Source organism: Sturnira hondurensis, unplaced genomic scaffold (assembly GCF_014824575.4).
Source record: "Sturnira hondurensis isolate 20B ecotype Veracruz unplaced genomic scaffold, ASM1482457v3 Scaffold0024230, whole genome shotgun sequence".
NCBI classification, from domain to species: domain Eukaryota; kingdom Metazoa; phylum Chordata; class Mammalia; order Chiroptera; family Phyllostomidae; genus Sturnira; species Sturnira hondurensis.
This window is the reverse complement of record NW_028096861.1, coordinates 389,480-414,653: the sequence shown is the minus strand read 5'-3', so window position 1 is coordinate 414,653 and position 25,174 is coordinate 389,480. Positions and strand designations below refer to the sequence as shown.

At 34.9% G+C, this 25,174-nt stretch overlaps 1 protein-coding gene across 1 annotated transcript; it reads right to left on the bottom strand.

Annotated features, from left to right (window-relative positions):
* Nucleotides 1-345: 345 nt before the first annotated feature.
* On the bottom strand, nucleotides 346-4,920 carry LOC118981538 (dentin sialophosphoprotein-like). Its single transcript, XM_037038330.1, has 3 exons — nucleotides 4,893-4,920; nucleotides 1,765-4,358; nucleotides 346-366 (listed from the first exon to the last, which is right to left on the bottom strand). The coding sequence occupies exons 1-3, from the start codon at nucleotides 4,918-4,920 to the stop codon at nucleotides 346-348; spliced, it is 2,643 nt and encodes an 880-aa protein (XP_036894225.1).
* Nucleotides 4,921-25,174: the final 20,254 nt, after the last annotated feature.

The window sequence follows — 25,174 nt, the reverse complement described above, 5'->3', positions numbered from 1 at the left end:
ATGGAGAAAGACATAATAAACCAGAAAAATGTGGAAATGCCAAAACTACAAGGGAAGGCAATAATAATTCTTCCAGAAACATGCTTTGTAATGAAGGCATGCAAAATAGACAGTTTTGTAAGCTATTTAATGAATGTGTTGTGAAGACTGTCTATCTTCCACGAAAATAAAGTGGTTGCATATATTGCCATTATCTAGTCATGGTCAAAATGTTAGAATGTATGTTCCCAAAGCCTAGTATCTATATGACTAGATATTTTTAGGAGGCATTTTATAGTTTTGTTTATGAGGAATCAAACACTCTGCATTTTAAAATTTTGATGTTTTGATGCAAGAGAAAGTATCCTACTTTGCAGGTGGTGACATCTAAAATCAACATAATGTGTTTTACATACCCCAAGTTATGAAAGAGAGTTATTCGTATGATGTGAACTACAAAGTGTGACCTATATTCTTTAACAAGTAGGCTAAAATTCACCACCATATTTTCAGTGAGCCAGAAATACCAAATCTATAAAATAAAATATTTAAATGCTTCATACTACTGTAAAAGGTCATTGGTGAAAATAACTGAAAAAAAACATCTATTTTTTATAATGTTAAGACTTTTATGTTAGCAATATCATTTTATTACTTCTAATTGGCCACTATTAGCTTTAAGTTTGTATAGGGAGATGCTATAAAACTATACTATGTAATTACAATTGTTTCCATGGAAGGTACGTTCTCTTGAGAAAAATCACAAAATTGTTCTCTATTAAAGTAAAAGTATTAAAGAGATACCAATTTCCTACTTTCATTTTGGCTATAAGAATATATACCTTATTTTAAATGCACAATTACATTCAATTATACATTCAAGTAGAAAATTATTTCAAGTTGCACATATACACACAGACACTATCATCCAAATTAAATGTATTTGTTTATCATCCTAAACCTCATTAGGTTAAACAAATGATAAACAAATACATTGAATTTGGATCAAAACTAATTTGTATCAACTTAGTTTCATCTCAAGACATGTTCACAAAGCTTCATCAAAAGGAATATTACTTGCTGCTGTCAAAAATAGTTTTTCAAACTTTTAGCAACCTTAGTTTGTGCATGCAATCATAGTGCTAGAAGAAACATTTGATAAAAGCTCATAAAAACGTAACTTTACTTATTTTCAGGGAAAAATAAGAAAAAGCAAATCTTAAGTCAAAAGTAGCGTAGTTTGGTGTTCTTTGTTCTCTGATATCATGTCACCAAAGTAATTCTACTTATTTAAATGAGACTTTAGAATACCATGGCTATTTCTGACAGATTCCTACACAAAATCGAATTTTTGAGAGAGAGCTGTTTTACAATATCTCAATGCATGTTAGTTACAGATCATTTAGTTTTATTCTCTCTGTGTACATAGAGGGAAAGAACCAATACCAAGTCATGTACAGGAAGAGGTAGGTCAAATGATGTTGTTTGTGACTAGGTTTACATTTATGGCCTATGCAACCCTTAACATAGTAATAAACAAGTTAGCCACAGTGCAATTAAAACTATTTACTACTTGTCAGTTGTATAGCAGATGGATATTTCACGTGCAAAACAATGTTGCTGTCTACAGGGGTCATGGGAGAAGTAATACTGCACACCTTGTCTACTCTCTTTCACAGCTAGCATGTCTACATAAATAATTGTTTGACCCTGTTCAATTTAGCTTACACTATGAATTATAGAAAATGGAGAACAAATTTAAAATATTCATGTTTATAAACTTACCTTAACAAATTGATTCACAGCACCTGACGATATTGCAAACTTCACAACATCTGGTTGTTCAGCTTCTACTATAATACCAAAACTCAGGAGCAGAATGTTTGAATCATGGTAAAAGTTTAAACTGGAAGGACCCTTGATACCAATGGGATTCTGGACGCTAGAGAAATATTTTGAAAGGCCAGATTCTTTGGCATCAAGGACGTATTTGGACTCAGTGGCATGCATAAAGATAGAGTCCATAGAGCCATCATTGGCTTTGGGGTAAACACCAAATTTGTCGTAGCCAGTACTTGTATAATTTCCACCAAACTTATATAAATCAAAAGATGTGGAGGTGGTCAAATTTTCAGGAGTGAAAGTATAATTAGTGTCAGCAACAAAGGTGGAGGTACTATCATAAACAATATTAGAAATAGAGAAACTGGAACCAATTTCCAAGTTAGGCACAGGAAAATTAATATTGGTGGTACTAGTAAAATCATGAACATTAATAATATTTACAGCATCATAATTGGGGGTGGTGACAAAGATGGAGCCAATAACATGAATAAACTTAGTCTCATGGATAGTGTCTGAGCCATAGCTTATAAAAGCAATATAGCTAGGACTAATAGCACCCCTACAATTAGTGCTGTTGCCGCCATCAGAGACATTGCCATTGCCACTGCCATTGCCATTGGTAGAGCTGGGTCTTACAGCATAGCTGCTTTTGGTGATATTATTGGGATTGACTACAAAACTAGAACCTACTATTTGAATAAATCTTGAAACACAGTCAAGGTCTGAGTAATAGTTTGGGACAGCTGAACAATTGTGGTCAAAATCACTGGTAGATTTTGTATCATAGTTGGAATCAACATCCTTGTGAGAACTAAAAGAACTATTGTGATTCGCATGGTAAGGCCTGGCATTGTTATTAAAATCAGTGTCATTTTCAAGGACAGAAATATTATCATTGGGACCTGGGCTGTTATTGTTGAGAATAGGGTTGGTGTTGAGGCCAGAGCCATTGTTATTGAAGCCAGGGAGGTTGGGACATTGTCCGTTATTTTGGGGTCCAGGGCCATTTTTTTGGAGGACAGATTCATTTAAATTAGGGCCAGGTCTATTGTTGTTGGGGCCAGCTTCCTTGGTGGTGCCAGTACCATTGTAGAGGTAAATGCCATTGCCTGACCTAGTAGCACTGCCGAGGCCAGCATCATCATTGGAATTAGAAGTGCAATCCATGCCAGTTCCATTTTGGACCTCACAGGTGTGGTTTGGATTAGTGCCATTGTCGAAGCCAGTGGTACAGTGCTGATCATTGTCTAGACCAGAGGCACTGTCTAAATTGTTGGTGCATTTTTCCTCCTCAGAATCACTGCTATGTTTGGAGTTAGCATCATTGTTAGTGCCTTTATCAATGTTTGAGTCATGTCTGCCATTACAGTCAGTTCCATTGTTAGAGTTACCATCACCGCTGGAATCAGCTCCACTTGTATGGTCAGCATTACTGCTGGAATCAGATCCATTGTTTGTATCTGCATCTTTTTCAGAATTGCTGCCTTTGGGATCATTATCATCACGGTCAGACTTATCTTTGGGATCTTTCTTATCTTTGGTATTGTTTTTATTTTCAGCATCTTCCTCATCTTCAGATTCTGTCTCATCTTCGGAGTCTGACTCATCTTCATGGTCTCTCTCATCTTTCAGAAGAGGCTTGTCTTTGGTGATGGCCTCACTTTTGAGATTGTCACCACTGACCAGTTCAGTCTTATTATCAGAATTGGCTTCATTTTCAGGTTGGGTAGTAAGGTTAAATTGGACCTCACTTTCAAGGCCAATGACGTTGCTGACATTGATATTATCTGGCTCAGAGGTACTATGATGACTTGTAGTATTTTCAGGATTCATGGGAAAGGTCTTGGTAACCGTAGAGTGTATGAGATTTTGGAGAGCCAAGCAATTTTCACAATGTAAATAAGAAGTTGAACCTGAAGAATATTTGGAATCCCTTCCATGCTTAGGACAGTGAATGCCCACCATATGTTCCAGATCCAGGGCTTGAGATAAAGAGATCTTCTGAGAAGTTTTACCTTGTCTTACAGGTCTGGGACTCAGACAATATTTAGAACAAAAGGAACTTTGGAGATGTAAAGGGGAGTCAGAGTCTGAATCATTATTAGAATTCCCAAGACATTTATGAAAAGAAGAATTATTGATTTCCATGAAACATTTGGGACATATTGTTGCTCTAGTGTCCATGGTATCACTATGAGTTTTGGGGCTCATGGATATAGGGTTGCAGTCAATTGCTGAAACTTCAGAGTTGTTATCCTCAGCATTCAGGAGATTAATTTGAGACTGAGAACTCTGAAAACTCTGTACCTGTCTATATTCTTTGCAACAACTCTTATAGGAAGAAATTTTGTGGCTAGCATTTATTTGATCCTTGTTACCCACTAATGTGTTTGGATCTAGAGAAACATTGTGGCTGTGCTTTCCCTTTAACTTTTGTTGTGAGGCTTGCTTGTCACTGACAGTTGGAGATACCTCTTTGCATCTTACAATCTTTTCATTAGTCAGGTGTTCTTCATGTTGAATTCCAGAAACTCCTGGAGACAGAAGAATAAAATATGAGAATAATAAAAAATAATGAAGTTCAACTTTGAAACTCACATCACAACACAAATATGTGCAAAGGGAAAAATGTCATTTTCTTTAATTGGTCATTGCTATTTGATATTTCAAAAGAGAGCCATGATCCTAAGTTTTCTGCTTAAGAAAGTATCATCTTGAGCTTATTAAGACAGAAGAAATGAGACATGAACATTAATTTCAGATTTTACACTCTTCTGATTTGAGAGCTTACTTTTTAGAAAATAACTCATTGCAAAGAAAATGATTGGCATGTTAGGGCCAAAATAAACCTTGTTTTACACAGCTTCATTCTTAGAGAGCTGCTCCTTTTTTTGTTTTACTTCTAGAAAAACAAGCAATTTATTCATTATTAGAATAAAATCTCAATAAGGTATACAATCTTCATTTTTGGACACAAAATTTCTTTAGGCTTGATGTCAAAAAATTACAGATTTTATGATATTAAATTTATTATGTAGCATCAATTTTTATAACTATCAAGAACTCACTGGCACATGATTCTGGAAATTTAGACATATACCAATAGCTTAGCTTTAAAATTGAACTAAAACATTTAATAAATGTCATCATGAAATAGTTTTGCTTTCCAGGTAAGTAGGCAGAAATAAAATAAAAATAAATGACTTAATTTTAAAAGCAGAAGGCCGCCTCCATTATTCCCTCAATGTCCTAAGACCATTTTTTTCTTTGCTTTGGCTATAAGCACAAAAATCACACTAGGGAAAGTGTCTAAGAATGCTGGGTGATAGTTTTGACTTAGAAATTTATAGCAACTTTTACAAAAAAGGAAATATGTCTTCTCATCAAATTTCCCTTAAGGTCACATAGAATCCATTAAGATAAAGTTATAATTGCACACTCATAATCTTTAGGCATTTATAAGAGAGATAATTTTGCTATATATGGCTTTGCCTGCAATTAATCTTTTTATCATATATCTTTCATAGATATATTTCTAAGAAAATAAGCTCATATTTTTATAAATATATGAAGGTAGTATGTTGCCCCTGGTATCATGATAGCTTTCAATGGTACTTACATAATGTAAGAGACATAAGATCTTGGTAGTCTATATTTTCATGCTTTATAATAAATACTAGAAGCAGAACTGTAAAATTTTTATCCCAAGTCAAATGTCAACAAATATTAATATTATACTGGTTCCAGCACAAATAACACTCCCTTTTATTACAAAAGCTTTTATTACAAATTCATAAGCACGTAATTCTGAAACATAACAATATCTCACTCAAGTACTCCATATGACATTTTAGGTGAAATGTTCAAATTAAAACTATAAATTATTACACCCATATTATTACCCTACCAACCACATTCAAGCAGGCGTTACTTCTGCTGGACCCTGGATTTAAGGGCTCTGGTATTCAATAGCATGTATTACATATTTCATTCATATAGTCCTATTTTAAATTAGCAACAAAGACTTATAACCCAACAGAAACAAACAGTGATATAATCTGGATATTTCTTTAACTCCACATTCAAAATAATAGTGGAGTGTACTAAAACAGTTATACAGTCTGACTGGAAAGCAAACTGGAGGTATATAGGTATTAAAGGTGCACAGGGTTTTTAAACTCAATGAAAAATGCTGTTTGAGCCCTTGCTGGTGTGGCTCAGTGGATTGAGCATGGGCCTGCAAACCAAAGAATCTCTGATTTGATTACCAGTCAGGGCACATGCCTGGGTTGCAGGCCAGGTCCCCAGTAGGTGGTGTTCAAGGGGCGACCACACATTAATGTTTCTTTTTCCCCTCTGTTTCTCCTTCCCTTACCCTCTCTCTAAAAATAAATACATAAAAAAGAAAAATGCTGCTTGAAAAGGATATGTCAAATACAAGAGTTTGTGTCACTAAATTTGTTAATATCTCATATTGTGATTAAGAGTGAGGCACCATACTAAGAATGAGATGAAAATTAGACAACAGCATTTGTTCTGCTTGTCTATCTCTCACCAAAAAGGGCTTGAGAATATTTTAAGTTTTCACCCCTGGAAAAACTTCATGCCCTGTATGAACAGGTAGTAGAAGCAAAGGAAGAGTTGACACTAATTAAGGATCTAGAAATATTTATTGAATGTATATTGTTTAGTTACCTACTTTTCTCATTTAGCAGTATATTGTGAATGCCTCTCTATTTCAACAACACTATTTCTACATTAGAGTTTTATGAATATATACTATTATATTGTGTGGATAGATTATAGTTTATTTGCCTAATTCATTTTGGATTTAATTTTGATCACCTCAAATAAATATTAAGCATGTTAAATGTGTATCAAATAAATCTAAGACACTAAAAGCCAAAGGAATGCTGAAATAAACTGAAATTCTAATAATACTATTGGTCTTTTTTCAGGAAAGACATTTACTTTTGAATTTCCCTAAACTCCTGAAGTTAGTGTAACATCAAATTACTAATGAAAAAAATTCAAAGTATAGATTTTGCTTGATTTTCATTCAGCTCTAATTTCCCACAATATTTATGTCAATTTAGGAAGCCATCCCTCCTATGTATCAGATGTCCAGGTTTAAGAATGTTGGGCAATTAAGATATGTAACACATAAGGTGGTGTTCTGAATTTATTTGCATGAAGGTTTTAATTTTATTTCATTTAATGCATGAAATTTACTTCAAAATTCATTCTTGCTTTTCTTCATAAATGCCTTTATAACTACATCAGTAAAGTATGTATGCCTACTGTTTGTACATGAGGTAGATAGTGAGGGGGGTAGAGAAACAGAAAGAAAGATACAGAGAGAAAAGAAGAAGAAGAAGGGGTGCAGAGGAGAAGAAGGAAAAGAGAGTATGGGATGAGAGATATGACTGTGGATTTATATTAGGAGGAAATATGAGCCATTTGAGTTGTGGGAAAGACAAGACTAGAGACATTCTAGTCTCCTCTCGCTCTTTGTTTGCTGGGATTATGCGCTAAGAATCTGGAAACATCAATTCAAAAGAACCTATGCACCCCGATGTTCATAACAACACAATTTACAATAGCCAAGTGCTGGGAGCAACCTAGGTGCCCATTAATAAATGAATGGATCAAAAATTTGTGGTACATTTACACAAAAGAATACTACCAGCAGAAAGAAAGAAGGAGCTCCTACCCTTCATGACAGGATGGATGGAACTAGAGAGCATTACGTTAGGTGAAATAAGCCAGGCAGTGAAAGACAAATACCATATGATTTCATCTATAAGTGAAACCTAATCAACAAAACAAACAAATGAGCAAAATACAACCAGAGACATGGAAATAAAGAACAAACTGACAGTGACAAGAGGGGTGGGGAATAATGGGGTAAAGAAGGGTAAGAGTCATCAAAAGACATGTATAAAGGACCTGTGGACAAAGACAATGATGGGGGGAAAACTGAATGTGTGAGGTGAGGGTGGGTAGGACAGGGGAGAGCAATGGGGGAAAATGGGGACAACTGTAATTAATAAAAAATAAAAAATATATATATATAAATAAAATTTTTTAAGTTAAAAAACTCCAGCTCTAAAAACTACAAAATGCTGTTGAAAGAAATATAAAAAGATAATATTGTATCAACATTGCATGTTGACAGTTGGTATCTAGATTTACTGTGGTAATCATTTTATAATGTATATAAATGTTGAATCACTCTCATGTACCTGAAAACAACCCAATATATTGTCAAATATACTTTAATAAAAATAAATAATGGATAAATAAAATAGAAAGGTCTAAATTAATGTAAAAACATTCAATGTTTATGGATCAGAAGACGATGTTGTTAAGATGGCAACACTTTACAAACTGATCTACATATTCAGTGCAATCTCTATTGCAGCTTCAGTTGTAAGAATTGACAAGCCTTAAAAGTCTATGCTGCAGAAAGGAAAAAGGAACTACTACCCTTAGCAACATCATGGATGGAACTGGAAAGCATTATGCTGAGCGGAATAAGCCAGGTGGTGAAAGACAAATACCATATGATATCACCGTTAACAGGAATCTAAACAACAAAACAAACAAGCAAGCAAAATATGACCAATGACACTCAAATATGGAACAGGCTGACAGGGTCCAGAGGGGAGAGGGGAGAGAATCATAGGGGAAAAGGGGATGGACTCACATGAACAAGTATAAAGGACACATGGACAATAACTAAGGGTGGGGGGCGGAAATGGGAGGGAGGCGGGAGTATGGGGTGGGGGGCGGGCAGGGTTGGGAATATAAGACAGAAAGCTGTACTTGAACAAGAATTAAATAAAAATTATTTTTTAAAAAAAGTCATATGAAACTACAATGAAACTGAAATAGCCAAAACATTCTTGAAAAAGAACAAAGTCAGATTACATATGCTGGTACTTCCAGATTTTAGAAGTTACTAAAAAGAATGATAATGTGGTGCTGGCATAAGGATGGCATATAGATCAACATAATAGAACTGAGATCAAGAAAGAAAACCATGGGTCTCTGGTCAACTTATTTTTGACAAGGGTGCCAATATCGTTCCATGGGAATAGAATAATCTTTTCAACATGTGGTATTGGTTCAACTAGACAGCCACAGATAAAAGCATGAATTGTTCTTTCACATCACACATGTGCACATACACACAACAAAATGGATCAAACAACTAAATATAAGAACTAAAATGAAAAGTATTAGAAAAATAGGTGGGTATCTTCAATACCATTGATTTTGCAAGTGATTCTTAGACATGACACCCAGATCATGAGTAACAAATGAAAAGGGTAAATAATTTGGAGTTAATCAGAATTTTAAAATGGTGTGCTTCAAAGGACACCAACAAGAAAATAAAAAGACACCCCACAGATGGCCTCAAATACTTGCAAATCATATATCTGATAAGAAACATATTTACTAATTATATAAAGAAATTTTACAACTCAATAATAATAAGAATATAAAAGACAGACCAAATATGCATTTATCAGAGGAAAACATACAATGGTCAAAAGCACAAAACATGTTCAACATTATTAGTCATCAGAGAAATATCATCAATGAAAGCATTTCACAATGATGATAGCTTAAATTTAAAAAGTAAGATAATGACAAGTGTTGAGAAGGATGTGGAGAAATACAAATACTCATATACCGCTGGTGGGAATGTAAAATTGTGCAATTACTTTGGAAAACAGTTTGGCAGTTCCTCAAGCAATTAAACATGCAGTAACCATATGATCCCACACTTCCACTCCCAGATATGTAGACAAGAGAAATGAAAACATATATCTATGTGCGCAAATGTTCATAGCAACATTATTCATAATAGCCAAAATGTGCAATCAAATCATATGTCCATCAATGGACAAATATGAAGGGGGATCCGAAACCCTCAGATTTTATTTATTAAAAATTGTGTATTTATTGTTATATGTTGAGACTTCAGTCCCTTCAAAGTACTCTCCATTTGATGCAATATACTAAGTATATTGCGTCAAGACTTTTTCCCACTGCTCGGAACTGTTTTTGAACTCACTGATTTTGATGCCTTTTAGTGCTTTGGACGTTTTTTGTTTCACCTCTTCTACATCAGCAAAACATTTCCCTTTGAGGACTTTTTTCATACAGAGAGACAAAAAAAAAAGTCACTCAGGACAAGATTGAGTGAATAGGGATTGTGGGGCATGGAGGTCATGCCATTTTGGGTCAAAAACTGCTCAACACTAAGCACAGTGTGGGCAGGTGTACTCATAAATCATCCATGATGAAATGGGCAAACACGTCGAAAGAGTCTTCAAAAAAAAATTCATTGAAGCCAAATGCAGCCTCTCACAACAATGCCAGCTAGTACACTAATACAGATGGGTTCCTAGAACACTCACGCAGTGGGGGAAGTCTGTACTACAAGGGACTTGCCCTCCAGAAGATAATTCTGGTGGGGTTTTTTTGCCCCCCCCTTGTATATTATCAAAATGCGGAACATATATACAATGAAACATATTTTTGGTTATAAAAACAATAAAGTACTGATAAATGCTACCATATGGATTAACATTGGAAGCATTATACTAATTGATTGAATGTGGTCACAAAGGCCATTTATTATATTATTCCATTCATATTAAATGTCCAGTAGAGGAAAATCTTTAGAGACAGAAAGTATATTAGTGGTTTCTTAGGGTTAGGGGGAATAGGAAGCATAGGCGGGTTATAACTACATAGTATAGGGTTAATTTTCATGGTGATAAAAATGTTCCAAAATTGACTATTAGTGATGGTTACACATATCTGTGAATGTACTTAAAACCATTGAATTGTCTACTTTAATGGTGAATTATGTCTTAATGAAGCTGTTTTAAAATACACTGGCACTGAGAATCTAATGAGATTCCTTGGCAGACAACATACCTTACATGTTGTTACAATGTGTTGGTGAATGAATGAAATGTCTTTTCTGACTCTAGGGGGTAAGGAATTTGGAACCTTGCACCTAGTTTCCACTAGACTTCACTTAATGTGACCTTTTTCCTTTATTATTTTATTTTTTTATTTTGTATCTTTTTGCTATAGTAAATCATAGTCATGAGAACTCCTGTATGCTGATTCCAGTAAATCCTTCTAAGAATTATTGTTCCTGGGTATTGCCTAGAGCATCCCTGATACCACAAGTTCTGGCTTAAATAAGTCAGAGAGAGAAAGGCAAATGCCATTTGATTCCACTTGTATGTGGAATCTAGAAAACAAATAAACAAACAGAACAGAAACAGACTCATAGACACAAAGAACATTTGACAGTTGACAATGAGAGAGGGTTTGGAGAGATGGGTAAAAAAGGTAAAGGGATTAAGAAGTACAGATTGCACCAGTCTGCAATTCCACCAACAGTGAACTAGGGTCCCCTTTTCCCCACAACCCCTCCAACATTTGTTGTTTGTTGCTTTGTTTACGATAGCCATTCTGACCGGTGTAAGGTGGTATCTCATTGTGGTTTTAATTTGCATCTCTCTGATAGCTAGCGATATTGAGCATCTTTTCATGTGTCTCTGGATCCTCTGCATGTCCTCCTTGGAGAAGTGTCTGTTCAAGTCCTTTCCCCATTTTTTAATTGGGTTGCTTGTCTTCTTAGAGTGGAGTTGAGTAAGTTCTTTATATATTTTGGAGATTAAACCTTTGTCTGAGGTATCATTGGCAAATATGTTTTCCCAAACAGTTGGTTCTCTTTTTATCTTAATGCTATTTTCTTTAGCTGTGCAGAAGCTTTTTATTTTGATGAGATCCCATTTGTTTATTCTTTCCTTTATATTCCTTGCTCTAGGGGACATATCAGTAAAAATGTGGCTGCGTGAAATATCTGAGATTTTCCTGCCAATGTTCTCCTCTAGGACGTTAATGGTTTCACAGCTTTAATTTAAGTCTTTTATCCACCTTGAATTTATTTTGGTGTATGGTGTAAGTTGGTGCTCAAGTTTCATTTCTTTGGACAGTATGGAATTTTCTAAGAAAACTAAAAATGGACCTGCCTTTTGACCCAGCAATTCCACTGCTGGGATTATATCCTAAGAACCCTAAAACACCAACCCAAAAGAACCTATGCACCCCAATGTTCATAGCAGCACAATTTACAATAGCCAAGAGTTGGAAGCAACCTAGATGCCCATGAGTAAATGAATGGATCAAAAAACTATGGTACATTTACACAATGGAATTCTATGCAGCAGAAAGAAAGAAGGAGCGACTACCCTTTGCAACAGCATGGATGGAACTGGAAAGCATTATGCAAAGTGAAATAAGCCAGGCAGTGAAAGACAAATACCATATGATCTCACCTTTAACAGGAACTTAAACAACAAAATAAACAAGCAAGCAAAATATGATCAAAGACACTGAAATTCAGAACAGGCTGACAGGGACCAGAGGGGTGAGGGGAGAGAATTTCAGGGGAAAAGGAGAAGGATTCATAGAAAGTAGTATAAAGGACACATGGAGAACAACTAAGGGGGGTGGAAACAGGAGGGAGTAGGGAGCATGGGGGGGTGGTCTGGGATGGGAGTGGGGGACAGAAAACTGTACTTGAACAAGAATTAAATAAAAAAAGAAGTACAGGTTGCTAGTTGCAGAACAGTCATAGGGATTTAAGTATAGCATAGGAAATATAGTCAGTAATACTGTAATAGCTATGTATAGTGTCAGATGGACATTAGACTTATGAGGGGGATCACTTTGTAAGTTGTGTAAAAGTCTAATCACTTGGATTATATACCCACAACTAACATAATAATTTACATCTACTGTAACTAAAAAATAAAAATATTTACAAATAAATAAATTTTTCTAGATATTGGCAGAGAATATATAAATTTTTTGGCATTTTTTATTCAATATACTCACCTTTGTTACCAGTTTGTTGTACAGAGTATTTTTCCTCAGTTTTCTTTGCTTGGCCAGATGAAGGTAACAGGACAAGAGGCCTCCAAAAACCTATAAACATATTAAATAAGCTCAGTTATTTTCCAGTTCCTAATAAAATGTATAGAAAGGAAAATTTATGTTATATGATTCTGCAGTAGAAAAATATTTCTGATACAGTTTTTCTTCAAATATATCTGTCAGTAATGGTGATCCTCTCCCCAATTTTCATGAAGTTTATTAAAGCAATATGGAAAACTAAGTTAAAAGTATTCTATCATATACTGGTAAGATATGTTTCCCATATAGGAATTCAGCAGATGTTCATTTAAATCCTTCTAAAAACACTGAAGCCACTTCTTGTCCTAATAAATTAAATACTTGGTATAAAATTAGCTAACAAGCACCCATTAGTGTGACTGCTCTCAAAAACACAAAAAATAAGTTTTGGTAAAATGTGAGAAAATTGAAACCATTGTCCACTGTTGGTGGGAACATCAAATGATACAGCCATTATAAAAATCAGGATGGTGGTTTCTCAAAAAATGTTAAAATAAAATTACCACATGATCCAACAATTCAACTTCTGAAAATTCTACTTTCAAAAGAATTTAAAGTAGAATCTCAACAAAATATTTGTACACTCAAATACTTTATATGAGATACTTATATGAGATATTTAGAGTAGTCTAAATCATACAAACATAAAGTAGACTGGTGGTTGACAGGGACTTAGGGAAAGGAAAAGGGAGAGTCATTGTCTAATACTTTTAGACTTTTATTTGTGAGATGGAAGAAGTTCTGGAGAGTGGTTGCACAACAGTGTGAATGTACTTAACACCACTGAACTGTGCATTTAAAATAGTTAAGACAGTAAATTTTATGTTATGTATATTTTACTATAATTTCTTAAAAATGGAAAGAATGATAAAGTGCTTCTCAGATAAGGTCAAGTTCAAGGAGTTCATCATCACCAAGCCCTTATTATATGAAATGCTAAAGGGACTTATATAAGAAAGAGATGATGAAAAATATGAACAGTGAAAGGACAGCAAACGCACAGTTATTAACAACCACACCTAAAACAAAAGCAAACCAAGAGGACAGCTAGATCAGGAGTGGAACCATAGAAAAGAAGAACACATGGAGGGTTAGAAACAGGGGGGTGGGAGGGGGAGAAGGGGGGAGAAGGCACAGAAAATAGCATAGATGGTAGGTAGAAAATAGATAGGGGGGAGGGTGAGAATAGTGGGGGAAATATAGGACCTAAAGAACTTGAGACACGTGGTTATAAACTAAGGGGGGGAGAAGGGTGGGGGAGGGAGTGTGCGGGTGGAGGGGAAAGAAGGGGGGGAATAGAACAACTGTAATGGTATAATCAATAAAATATATTTTAAAAAATGGAAAGAATGGCTAACCATAGGCTATGGTGGAGTATGGGGCTGAGGGGATATAAATATTTGTGCATGTCACTCAAAATGGACATTGCAATTCAAGGATCCCCAAAAGCTAGTGCAATACTTGATGTATAAATTTAAAGTACAACATAAATTATAAACATCATTAAGACTTATAAGGAGAGAAATTAAGAAAATGAGTTAGTGTCAGTGAACTCTGGACTGTTCTCGGGAAAAGGATTTTCTAAAAAGTATAAAATAAAAACTAACAACTGTTCATTTACTTAAAGGAAAAACTATTACTATTTAGAATCCAGTCTCAGCAAAGAGACTTAGTTCCTTCCTGGAAGATGCAGCAAAGCTGCTTTTCCTCATATCTCTTCAAAGTAACATGATATAGAGAAGGAACAGACACTGTGCAAGCTGACGTTAAGAGAAGTGTATTGCTCATTTGGGAGTGAACATGAGATAAATAGCACAAAGAGCAGGTTCTCATTTTTCCCACAGCCTTCAGTTTTATTTCTAGAATTTTACAAATCACATTTAGCCTGTCAGTTTATAGTTTCAATATACAACAGCTAAAGATGGGTGAAAGCAGCTAGCAGAATTTTTGTTTTATGCTTGTAAGGGCATCCACCTGTGGCTTTCCATATATCAATGAATGTTTTATATGAATAATAGTCCACAAATTAGATAATTAAAGTCTGATGGCAAATATTTAAAATATATCAAAGCCTTTTATAAAAATAATGAGACCCGGAGAAAATATAGTTAATTGACTAGTTTCACTGCAATAGTATTGTAGTCTCAGATTATAAACTTCATGAAGTCACAGATGCAGTTGAGATAACACTAGGCTAAATGTTACTGTGCTTTAGCTTTGCCAATAATTATGTATGTGACATTTAGTGAAGCAATCTTCTTGAGACCCAGTTTTTTAATTTTTACAATAGGTACAATAATGCTATAGTATAGTAGTTCTTTCTAAATTAGAAGATCATGAAGTTAAATTAAGAGTTGAAATATAGGTAACATAATTAAACTTGATAAGGAATTCAGGCTCTGGAGTCAAATAAACCTAGGGTCAAATTCCAGGACAAGTCACTTGAACATTATAATCTCGTCATCTTCACTGTAAGACTGAAATAGTACATAACTCTCAGAGCTGAATGATAGTATGTCTTCATGCTTAACAGCACAGATTTGGGAACACAGGTTCACATCCCGAATCTCCTTGATTGTGTTACCTTGGTTAATTATATAACTTCTTTGTGGCTCAGTTTATTCATTGATAAAATAGAGATAATAATAGCGCCTACCTCATAAGTTTGATTTCATCACAAATGTAAAATTAGCAAATTAGTATTAATTAATTACTGTTGCTGAATTGGTACTAACAATTAGTATATGTAAAATGCTTAGAATGGTTCCTGGCAGTTATATATAAAATTTAGCTATTACCAGTATGGGAGAATAACAATAGTGTAAAGGCTAGAAATAATGTATGTAATTAGTGTAGCATAGTGCTTGATAATATCAGATACTGTTATTATTTTTACATTAGTGGACTTTGAAAGGTGCTATATATATTTAAGGTATCATACTTTTACATATTTATTATAATATATGCTGAGCATATAGTACACATTTAATTGACAAAATTTTACAAAGCACATCAATAACAATGCAGTTAAGTTCTTGAGAAGTTAATTATGCTATAACACTGGACATTTATCAGATGATGCTTGAAGATATTAAAAACAACAATAAAATATAAAAAAGAAAATATTAAAAACTGATTCTGGATGAGAATGTGAATCTCTATGCTGACCAATGCAATTATTACAGGATCGCATATACTGTTACAATAGAACAATACTGAATTGAGGGAGAATTAACTTTGTGTTACTAAGTTCGAATGCAGTAAAAAACATTGTTTTAAGTTTTTGTCCCTTTTTATATAAGATAGCATAACTTTTTCACCACTCCATCAATATACTGCTTTATAAGAGGATCTCAGAAATTAATTTCTTTTTTTAAAAGATTTTATTTATTTATTTTTAGAGGGTAAAGGAAGGAGAGAGAGAGAAATATCAATGTATGGTTGCCTCTGGTGTGTCCGCTGCCGGGAACTGACCTGCAACCCAGGAATGTGCCCTGACTGGGAATTGAACCGCGATCATGTGGTTCGCAGGCCCGTGCTCAATCCACTGAGCTACACTAGCCAGGGCCAGAAGTTAATTTCTTTCAGTACTTAATGCTTTCTTTTTTATTTTATTTTATTTTTTTTATTTTTTATGTTTGCTGTTACTAATGTGTGTCTGGAACATAGGAGGGGCTTAATGTATTTTTTAAGATTTTATTTATTTATCTTTAGAGGGTAAGGGAAGGAGAGAAATATCAATGCATGGTTGCCTCTTGTGGGTCCCCTGCTGGGAACTGGCCTGCAACCCAGGTATGTGCCCTGACTGGGAATCGAACCGAGATCCTTAGGTTCGCAGGCCTGCGCTCAATCCACTGAGCTACAACAGCCAGGGCTTAATGCTTTCTAATAGACAGTTTATCTCAGGGAATATATAAAATCAGATAAATATTTTATATTGACTTTTCAAAGAAAATATCAGTTATTCCAAGTGAATTTATAGTGGCTGGAGGATGAAACTTTATGTTAGTAAATGCAAAAAATATATAGTATGTTTTATTTTATTAATTTCGATAGTCCACTCTACTTAAAAACATATAACAAGAGTCAATATCATATATAACAATATCAAGATTTGTGCAGAAATGGCATATTAAAATAGAAAACTGATAACACATTAGATATATATTATTTCAAGTATTCTGTTTTTGAAAACTCACTAGAACTTATTGAGGCATAGAACTTCTTGTTTTAATTTCAAAAGGAAGGTTTTTTAACTAATGTTTGGGGGAGAGGTTCTTAGTTTATTTTTTGTGCTTTGAGTTGTATTTAAAATGCTCTGTGAGAAATGGCTAATATGAAGGAAAAACACCATCTGAAATGATTACTTCTTTTAAGATAAGGAGATAAATCAGGTAACTAAAGAGAGATGATTTGCCTAATTTTTAAACATGAATTGGAAATGGGAATAAGATGCTTTTTCTCTAAATTTCTGATAAAATAATGTCAAGCCCAAATTTATTAACACTATTGACATTTTAGAAGTGTTATCACATTACTAATTAAACTTGTAAACAAGCTGCTTTCAAAATACCGTATGGTTTCACCTATAATTGGAATCTCATCAACAAAACAAACAAGCAAGCAAAATAGAATCAGAGACATAGAAATAAAGAACAAAGTGTCAGTAACCAGAAGGGAGGGGAAGAGAGATAATAGGGGGAATAAGGAAAGGTCCATCAATGAACATGTATAAAGGATCCATGGACAAAGCAAAAGGGGTGTAGGAATGAGGGTGGGAGCTGGAGGTGGTTGGAGAGAGTGGTGGCAGAAAAATGGAGACAACTGTACTTGAACAACAATAAAAAAATAGATGCTGGAAAAAAACCCTGCACACATTTAAGCTTACCTGGTGGACGATTAGCCTTTTTGCGAGCACCAAGCCGTTGTGCTTCATTTTCTGCATCAAGGTGGTGTCTTTCATTGTCAGATGCAATCCAACGCTCTTTTCCACTCTCAGGATGTATGTCATATTTTTCCTGCTCTTTATCCATTTGAAGTCTCTCATTTTCCAATTGTATCAGACACTCCCTCTCCATCTTCATCATGTGTCCCTCACTTTCAAACTCATTTTGATATTTTTCATTTTCAGTATTTGCTCCGTCTTTTTTAGAATCAGAGTCTAGTTGATGTCTTTCAAAGTTATCCCGATGTCTTTGTAAGTCAACCTGACATCTTTCAGAACTACTCTGAAATCTTGCAGACATATATTCATAACTTGTACAGCCATCCCAGTATGCATCATGGTCAAGGTCTAACTGCTGTCTTTCAGAGTCAGTATTGGATTTTTCAGATTCAGGCCTGGGGTCCACCCGGAATGTTTCAAATGCAAATTCACTTTGGCAACTTTTGGCCTTCTTCATGTGTTTCGCAGAATCAGAAACCATCCCTAGGCTTTCAGAATCCAAGTCAATTGTGTGCCTTTCAGATGAAGAACCCATCCAGAACCCTTCAATGTCAGTGCTCAACTGGCATGTTTTAGTACCCAGGAGACATTGTGCAGCTAATGTAGCTAGTGCATGTCGTTCTGAGTTCGAGTCCTTCCCACATGGTTCAGAGTCAGAGTCCATTGTATCTCTCTTCAATCTAGTCTTAGCCTGGTGTTTTCCTTTCCCTACTAGTTGTACCCCAGAGGCAGAAGCTGAGTCCATTTTATCTTCTTCCATGTCTGAGTCCATCACATACTTCTCAGAAGCAGGAACCATCATCCTGTGTTGTTTACTCTCTATCAATCTTTGAGATTCCATCAGGTGTTTTACAGAACCTGAAGCTATTAGGCATTTGTCTGCCTTCACATGTTTTGCAGATGCAGAAGCTATGGGGCATTTTTCTGAGTCTGAGTCCATATCAGGTCTTTCACTGTCAGAGTCTGACAAATATATTTCTGAATCTGACTCCATCCAGTATTTCAGAATGTCACAGTCCACCTGGAATTGTTCAACTTCCACTGGGTGTTGCTCTGACTCTATCGTGTCTTTCACAGAAGCTGAAGCTATCTGGTATTCTTCTCTTTCTAGCAAGTGTTTCACAGAGTGTGAGTCCACGGGGCATGTTTCTGAGTCTGAGTCTACATCCCATATTGGTGAGTAAGAGTCTTTTGACTGGTCTTCTGAATCATCATCAAAATCAATGCCTCTGTCAGAGTCAGAACCAATCATACCTTTTTCAGACTCAGAATCAGGCAAGAAGAAACCATATTTAATTACTGGTATTTCTTGAAGACTTTCATAGTCCCAAAAGCCAACTAAGTTTTCGAAATCTTTTGTATCAGATAATCCTGTCTTAGATTTTTTTCCTTTGTCAGGTGGCATCATAACTGCTCCTTCACTGTTTAAATAAAGGACAAACATGAATGTTTTTAAATATTCATCAAATGTCAGAAAATATATTATTTCCATGTTAGAATTCTGTGTAATAACATATTATAGATTATATATTTCTATCTATCTAACTGTAGAAAGCAAGAGGCACTGCTAGTTTATTGTAAAAAATTGGAAGAATACTAGTATAGGCATGTTTACACTCACTTACATTTACCCTCATATTAACTGTTTTCCAACACACTTGAAAGTAACTGCCTGGCTGAGCAACTTCCTGGCAATGTATTATTTTCTTGTTCCTCTTCAATCAATACAACATTATTTTTTGAATTAATATTATCTTAAAATGTAGTGAAAAATATGCTACTCCAAGTTAAGATTTTATGTATGTAGATCTGATTTTCAGTGAGGCTTACCTTGGACTGTCCAGTATTTCTGGAGAAAGACACTCAGATCTGCATGATACTATTTCATTTTGAAGGGACATATCTTGAAGAAGAAATGCATGTTCATTCAATGAACTTGTTATAGCTATTGGCTGCAAAGCAAAACAAATAATAAACAAAGTTATAATTTCTCAGTTATACTTAACATGAAGCACAGCACACTTAGGCATTTTGATTGATGGGGGGAGGGTATTGCTTCATTAGCTGCATCTGTGCTTAAGGGAAAGCCATAATGAGAACCTCTTTCAAAATAAATTTCAGAATATATATTTATTTATAAGGGTACACATGATAAACACATTGTGAGGTGTCCTCTGAGTCTCTACTTTCTTATAAACAAATGCTGCTTTGGTTTACTTAGTACTTTGGTTTTAGGCAAACGGCATTTGATCTAAATTGGGGCAATTATATTCTCTTTCCTGGGGATTTAGAATTAGAATTCAGAAGTTATATTTTTCTGTTTCTTATTTAAAATGAGGATAGGCTATCTCTGACACTATGAAAATTCAAAGTCTGTCATTTGCCTAGAGAAGTAGAGAAAAGCCAATGTTCAGAGAATATGAAGAATTAGAAAAGGATGAAGATTATAAAGAAATGGCACAAAATTATATGCAGCCTAGAAAAATAAAGGAAACACAGTAGCTATATTTTGCATAATGTCTATGGAGTAGCACTATTCTTTATAGAGGGCTTGGAGATGAGAATACTTTGTCCTACTAGACACAATGAGATAACTTTTTCATTCCTATAATGAAGAAATTTCAGCCAGAAATGTTCAGCCAGAATTTATACCAAAATATTTGGTAAGACCTAACTTAGACTTTGTCACCCAATTTGGCACTAAAGCCAAAGCATTGAATGAAGTCAAACTAATGTAGTAACCATTTGCTTAGAGCATATTAAGGAGTTGATTTCTTTTTTAGAAAAGAAATTCAGAGTCAGAGCTCTTGGTGGGAAAGTATATAGTGTTTCAACATTTTCAACTGATTTGTGTTTCTGACACCATCTTTGAAATCTAACCTCATTTACTATATGTGATGTTGCTATGTGTTTTAGAAATTATTTCTCTGGGTTGTACCTTAATTATAATAAACTGAGCCATATCACATCACCAGGAAGATCTAGAGCCTTCCTGAGAGAAAATTAAGTTAGTTCTGGAGATGTAGGAGCTATGGAGCAATTCTGTTCCATTTGCTTCAATTCTCACATATCATACATTATTAGCTCAAAGGTTTGATACAGAGAAGGTAACATTTTTCATGCAAAGACATGTAAATATGTTTGTCTCTGATGTGAGACATAAATTGCTCTTTGATTCTGAAAAACACAATATATATTTCTCAAGGTAGGAAAAAGTGTGTAAATTTAACCCCAAGATGAAGGAATATTGGCAGATAGAGGTGCCTTACTTATTAGATCCAGAAGAGTGACTAACCTGATCCTTTCCAGAAGGAAAATTCAACTCTCACAAGAAGGAAATTATGCTAGAATTCCTCTCTTCAAAGAAACAGTTACAATTATATAAAATGTAAACAAAGCCAAAGCTGGACAGGATTGAAGGTAGGAGGTGGGGGTGGGTGGGGTAAGGGAGAGTGTGAGGGGAAAATGGAGACAACTGTACCTGAACAACAATAAAAAAATAAAAATAAAATAAATAAATTTGAAAAATAAAATGTATTTAGATGTAAAGAAATTTTAGATAGTTTTTTATTGTTTTGGTCCAAACTACTGAGATATTTGAAAACTGTATCTGAAACATATTTACTCATTACCATATCATTCAATAAAATTTAATGAGTTGTTTTCCCCCATTTTTACAAGGATCTGACGTTCAGAAATATGAAGTTAAGTAGAGTTATGAGATATTCTAAACAACTGGTGTGTAAAAACGAACCTTTTAGCCTTGATTATCTTATAACACAAAACATGTCAAGTTTAAAATATGAACAAATACAACTCAATATTATACTTTTTATCTACTGAATCTTTTCATATATTTATTTCTCCTTGTATTCATAAGGTTCTGTGTTATATGTACATATTTAAAGATGTCCAATAGGTCCCAAGGTCGCTGGGTAGCTCAGTGAAATATTGACAGCCAACTTTTGAATATTTATGGATTTTCACAGGAAATCTGTATAAATAATTTATCAAACTTCTCAAGGGGGGAAATGCCTCAATATATTCAAATTTATTTTTAAAATCTGAATGACTAAAAAGTGGTAGGTGAGAAACTCAAATGAAGCAAAGACAGTTAAAAAATGACACCAGAAGGGCTATATCACAAGGGGATTAAGAATCCAGGAGTCATACCTGCTTTCTCTGACTCCATGATTGCCCTATCTATTATTTTTATTCCACATCATAACCCAAATGACATTTCTAGAGTGCAAATCAGACATTTCCCTGATTAAAATCCTTCAGTGACATCCTACTCTTTTAAAAATCAAGACCAATCTCCTTAAAACATGAAATATGAAGCTTTTGATCATCTAGCTCCTTCCTGCCTACTTCTTTAATGTCAGTTCTTTCCACCTACATCCACCACCTCCATTCAGCCCCACCTCAAACCAATAATCGCATGGATAACTCACACTTAATTTTCAAATCTCTACTTAAAGATCACTTTCTCAAGATTTTTGCCTCTAACTCCCCTAAGACTAGATCAAATTCCCCTTTTACACTCTCTGATATGAACCTGTGTTTTCCCTTCAGAACTCTTGCTTATATTGCAATTGTTTGTTGTCTGTCACATGGAGAATGAGTATTCCATGGGGGTAAGGAATTTTTACTCACTAGATTACTCTAATTATCTAACTCAGTGCTTGGAACTAATAGGTGTTCAATATATATTTGGCAAATGAATGAATGAAACTTATACTCCAGTTATATTAAGGTACTTAGCTTCTCAAAGGACCCACACATACATACCCCTTATCCTCTCCCTTTATGCATGCTGTCTGGCTTACACTTTCTTATACTTCTAGACCAATATATGGATGTCATCTTTCTTGGAAAACAATTTCTGACCCCCTAATTACAGTAAAAAACAAAAAGGTTCACATTCCAACTTCAATGATTTTCTTAATAACTACAAATAGCAACAGGCTGGATGGTTACTTAAACCTTTCAAACTGAAAACTACATTAGTTACTACATAGAAATAAGAAAATAAAATGAAACAATAATAATATTAGCTATAATTTCTTTTACACTTACTATTTTATAAGTCAAAGCTTTATATTTTCCAGCACAATGTAATGAGTGGCTAAGGATAATATATTCTTTCATCTGACTGCTTTAATACCTGTAAGAAGCTGTGTGAATTTAGACCACTCCTTTAATTTCTCTGTGCTTTGCTTCCTCATCTGTAAAACTGAGATAACTAATAACATTTATCTCTTAAAGCTTTTATTGAAGATTATCAAGTAAATATTTCTAAAGTGTGTAAATATGGTCTAGCACATAGTAAACACAATGTGTTTGTTACATAAATTATCAACATTTCGCCCTGGCTGGTGTAGCTCAGTGGATTGAGCACAGGCCTGTGAACCAGAGGATCGCGGTTCAATTCCCAGTCAGGGCACATGCCTGGGTTGCAGGCCGGTTCCCTGCAGGCCAACTCCCAGCAGGGGACGCACAAAAGGCAACCATACATTGATGTTTCTCTCCCTCTCCCCTTCCCCTCTAAAGGTAAATAAATAAATAAAATCTTTTAAATTAAAAAAAAAACATTTCATGGACCAAAAAACCCCAGACAATTATAAAACTGTAAAGAAACATTAAAAATTGTACATTAGCCAAAGTATACTTTCTAAAAATGGTAGAAAGTTATCAAAAACTAGGAAAAGTAGTTCAAGTTTTTAGCAAAGAACTTAAGAAGCTCAAATTCTTAGCAAATATGAATCCATCAGACAGCACAAATTATTCTGGGGGAATGTTAAAATTCTATAAACAGAAAATTATCAGATAATAGACCAGTCTGCTATTATTAAAAAAAAAACAGCAAAAATTATTTCAATCCTAATCCTGAGAAAATCAAAATGCCTCTTTAAACAACTACAAGTAAAAATGCACCTAGAGAGCTATCTTCAGGATAAATACAGACTTTTTCTTCAATTTTTCTTTTTTGAATTAATATACTTTACAGCACTGATAAATGCTACATGTTCTATTATTTATTACAGCTATTTGTCAATTAAGAATGCCAAATGAATGTTTCACAAATTGATCCATGTTTATTTCGTCAGTATCTTTTTTTCTTTTTAGTTATTTTATTGTTGTTCAATTACAGTTGTCTGCATTTTCCCCCACCACTACCTCACCCCAGCCAAACATACCTCCTTCTCTTGCCTTTACCCTCTCCCTTGTTTTATTCATGTGTCCTTTATAGTAGTTCCTGAAAACCCTTCTCCCCACTGTCTCCACCCCTAACCCCTCTGGCTATCATTAGATTGTTCTTAATTTCAACCTCTCTGGTCACATTTTATTTGCCTTTTTCTTTTGTTGATTATGTTCCAGTTAAAGGTGAGATCATATGCTATTTGTCCTTCACTGCCTGGCTTATTTCACTTAGCATAATGGTCTCCAGCTCCATCCATGCTGTCTCAAAGAGTAGGAGCTCCTTCTTTCTCTCTGCTGCATAGTATTCCATTATGTAAATGTAGCATCGTTTTTTGATCCACTTGTTTACTGATGGGCACCTAGGCTGCTTCCGGCACTTGGCTATTGTAAATTGTGTTGCTGGCCTAAGAACAGACACATAGACAAATGGAACAGAACAGGGAGCCCAGAAATAAAACCAAGTATCTATGGTCAATTAATATTTGATGAAGGAGGAAGAAGTATAAAGTGGAGTAAAAATAGCCTCTTCAACAAATGGCATTGGGAGAGCTGGACAGCTACATGCAAAAAAATGAAACACGATCACCAACTTACACCACACACAAAAATAAATTCAAGATGTGTAAAAGACTTAAATGTAAATCATGATATCATAAAAGTCCTAGAGGAAAACATTAGCAGGAAAATCTCAGACATTCCCTGCAGCAACATCTTCACTGATATGTCCCCTAAAGCAAGAGACATTAAAGTGAGAATAAATAAATGGGACCTCATCAAATTACAAAGCTTCCCCATGGCTAAAGAAAACAGCATTAAAATGAAAAGAGAACCAACTATATGGGAAAACATATTTGCCAATGATACCTCAGACAAGGGTTTGATCTCCAAAATTTATAAAGAACTCCAGGAAGTTCTCCTGACTTCCACTCCAGGGAAGTGGAGTGGATCCACTCCCTGGACTTCAGGGAGTATGTACTCCAGTGGAGTATACATGACTCCCCTCCAGGAAGACAAAAAAAAAAAAACAATTAAAAAATTTGCCCTGGCTGGTGTAGCTCAGTGGATTGAGCACGGGCCTGCGAACCAGATGATCGTGGTTTGATTCCCAGTCAGGGCACATGCCTGGGTTGCAGGTCAGTTCCCGGCAGCGGACACACCAGAGGCAACCATACATTGATATTTCTC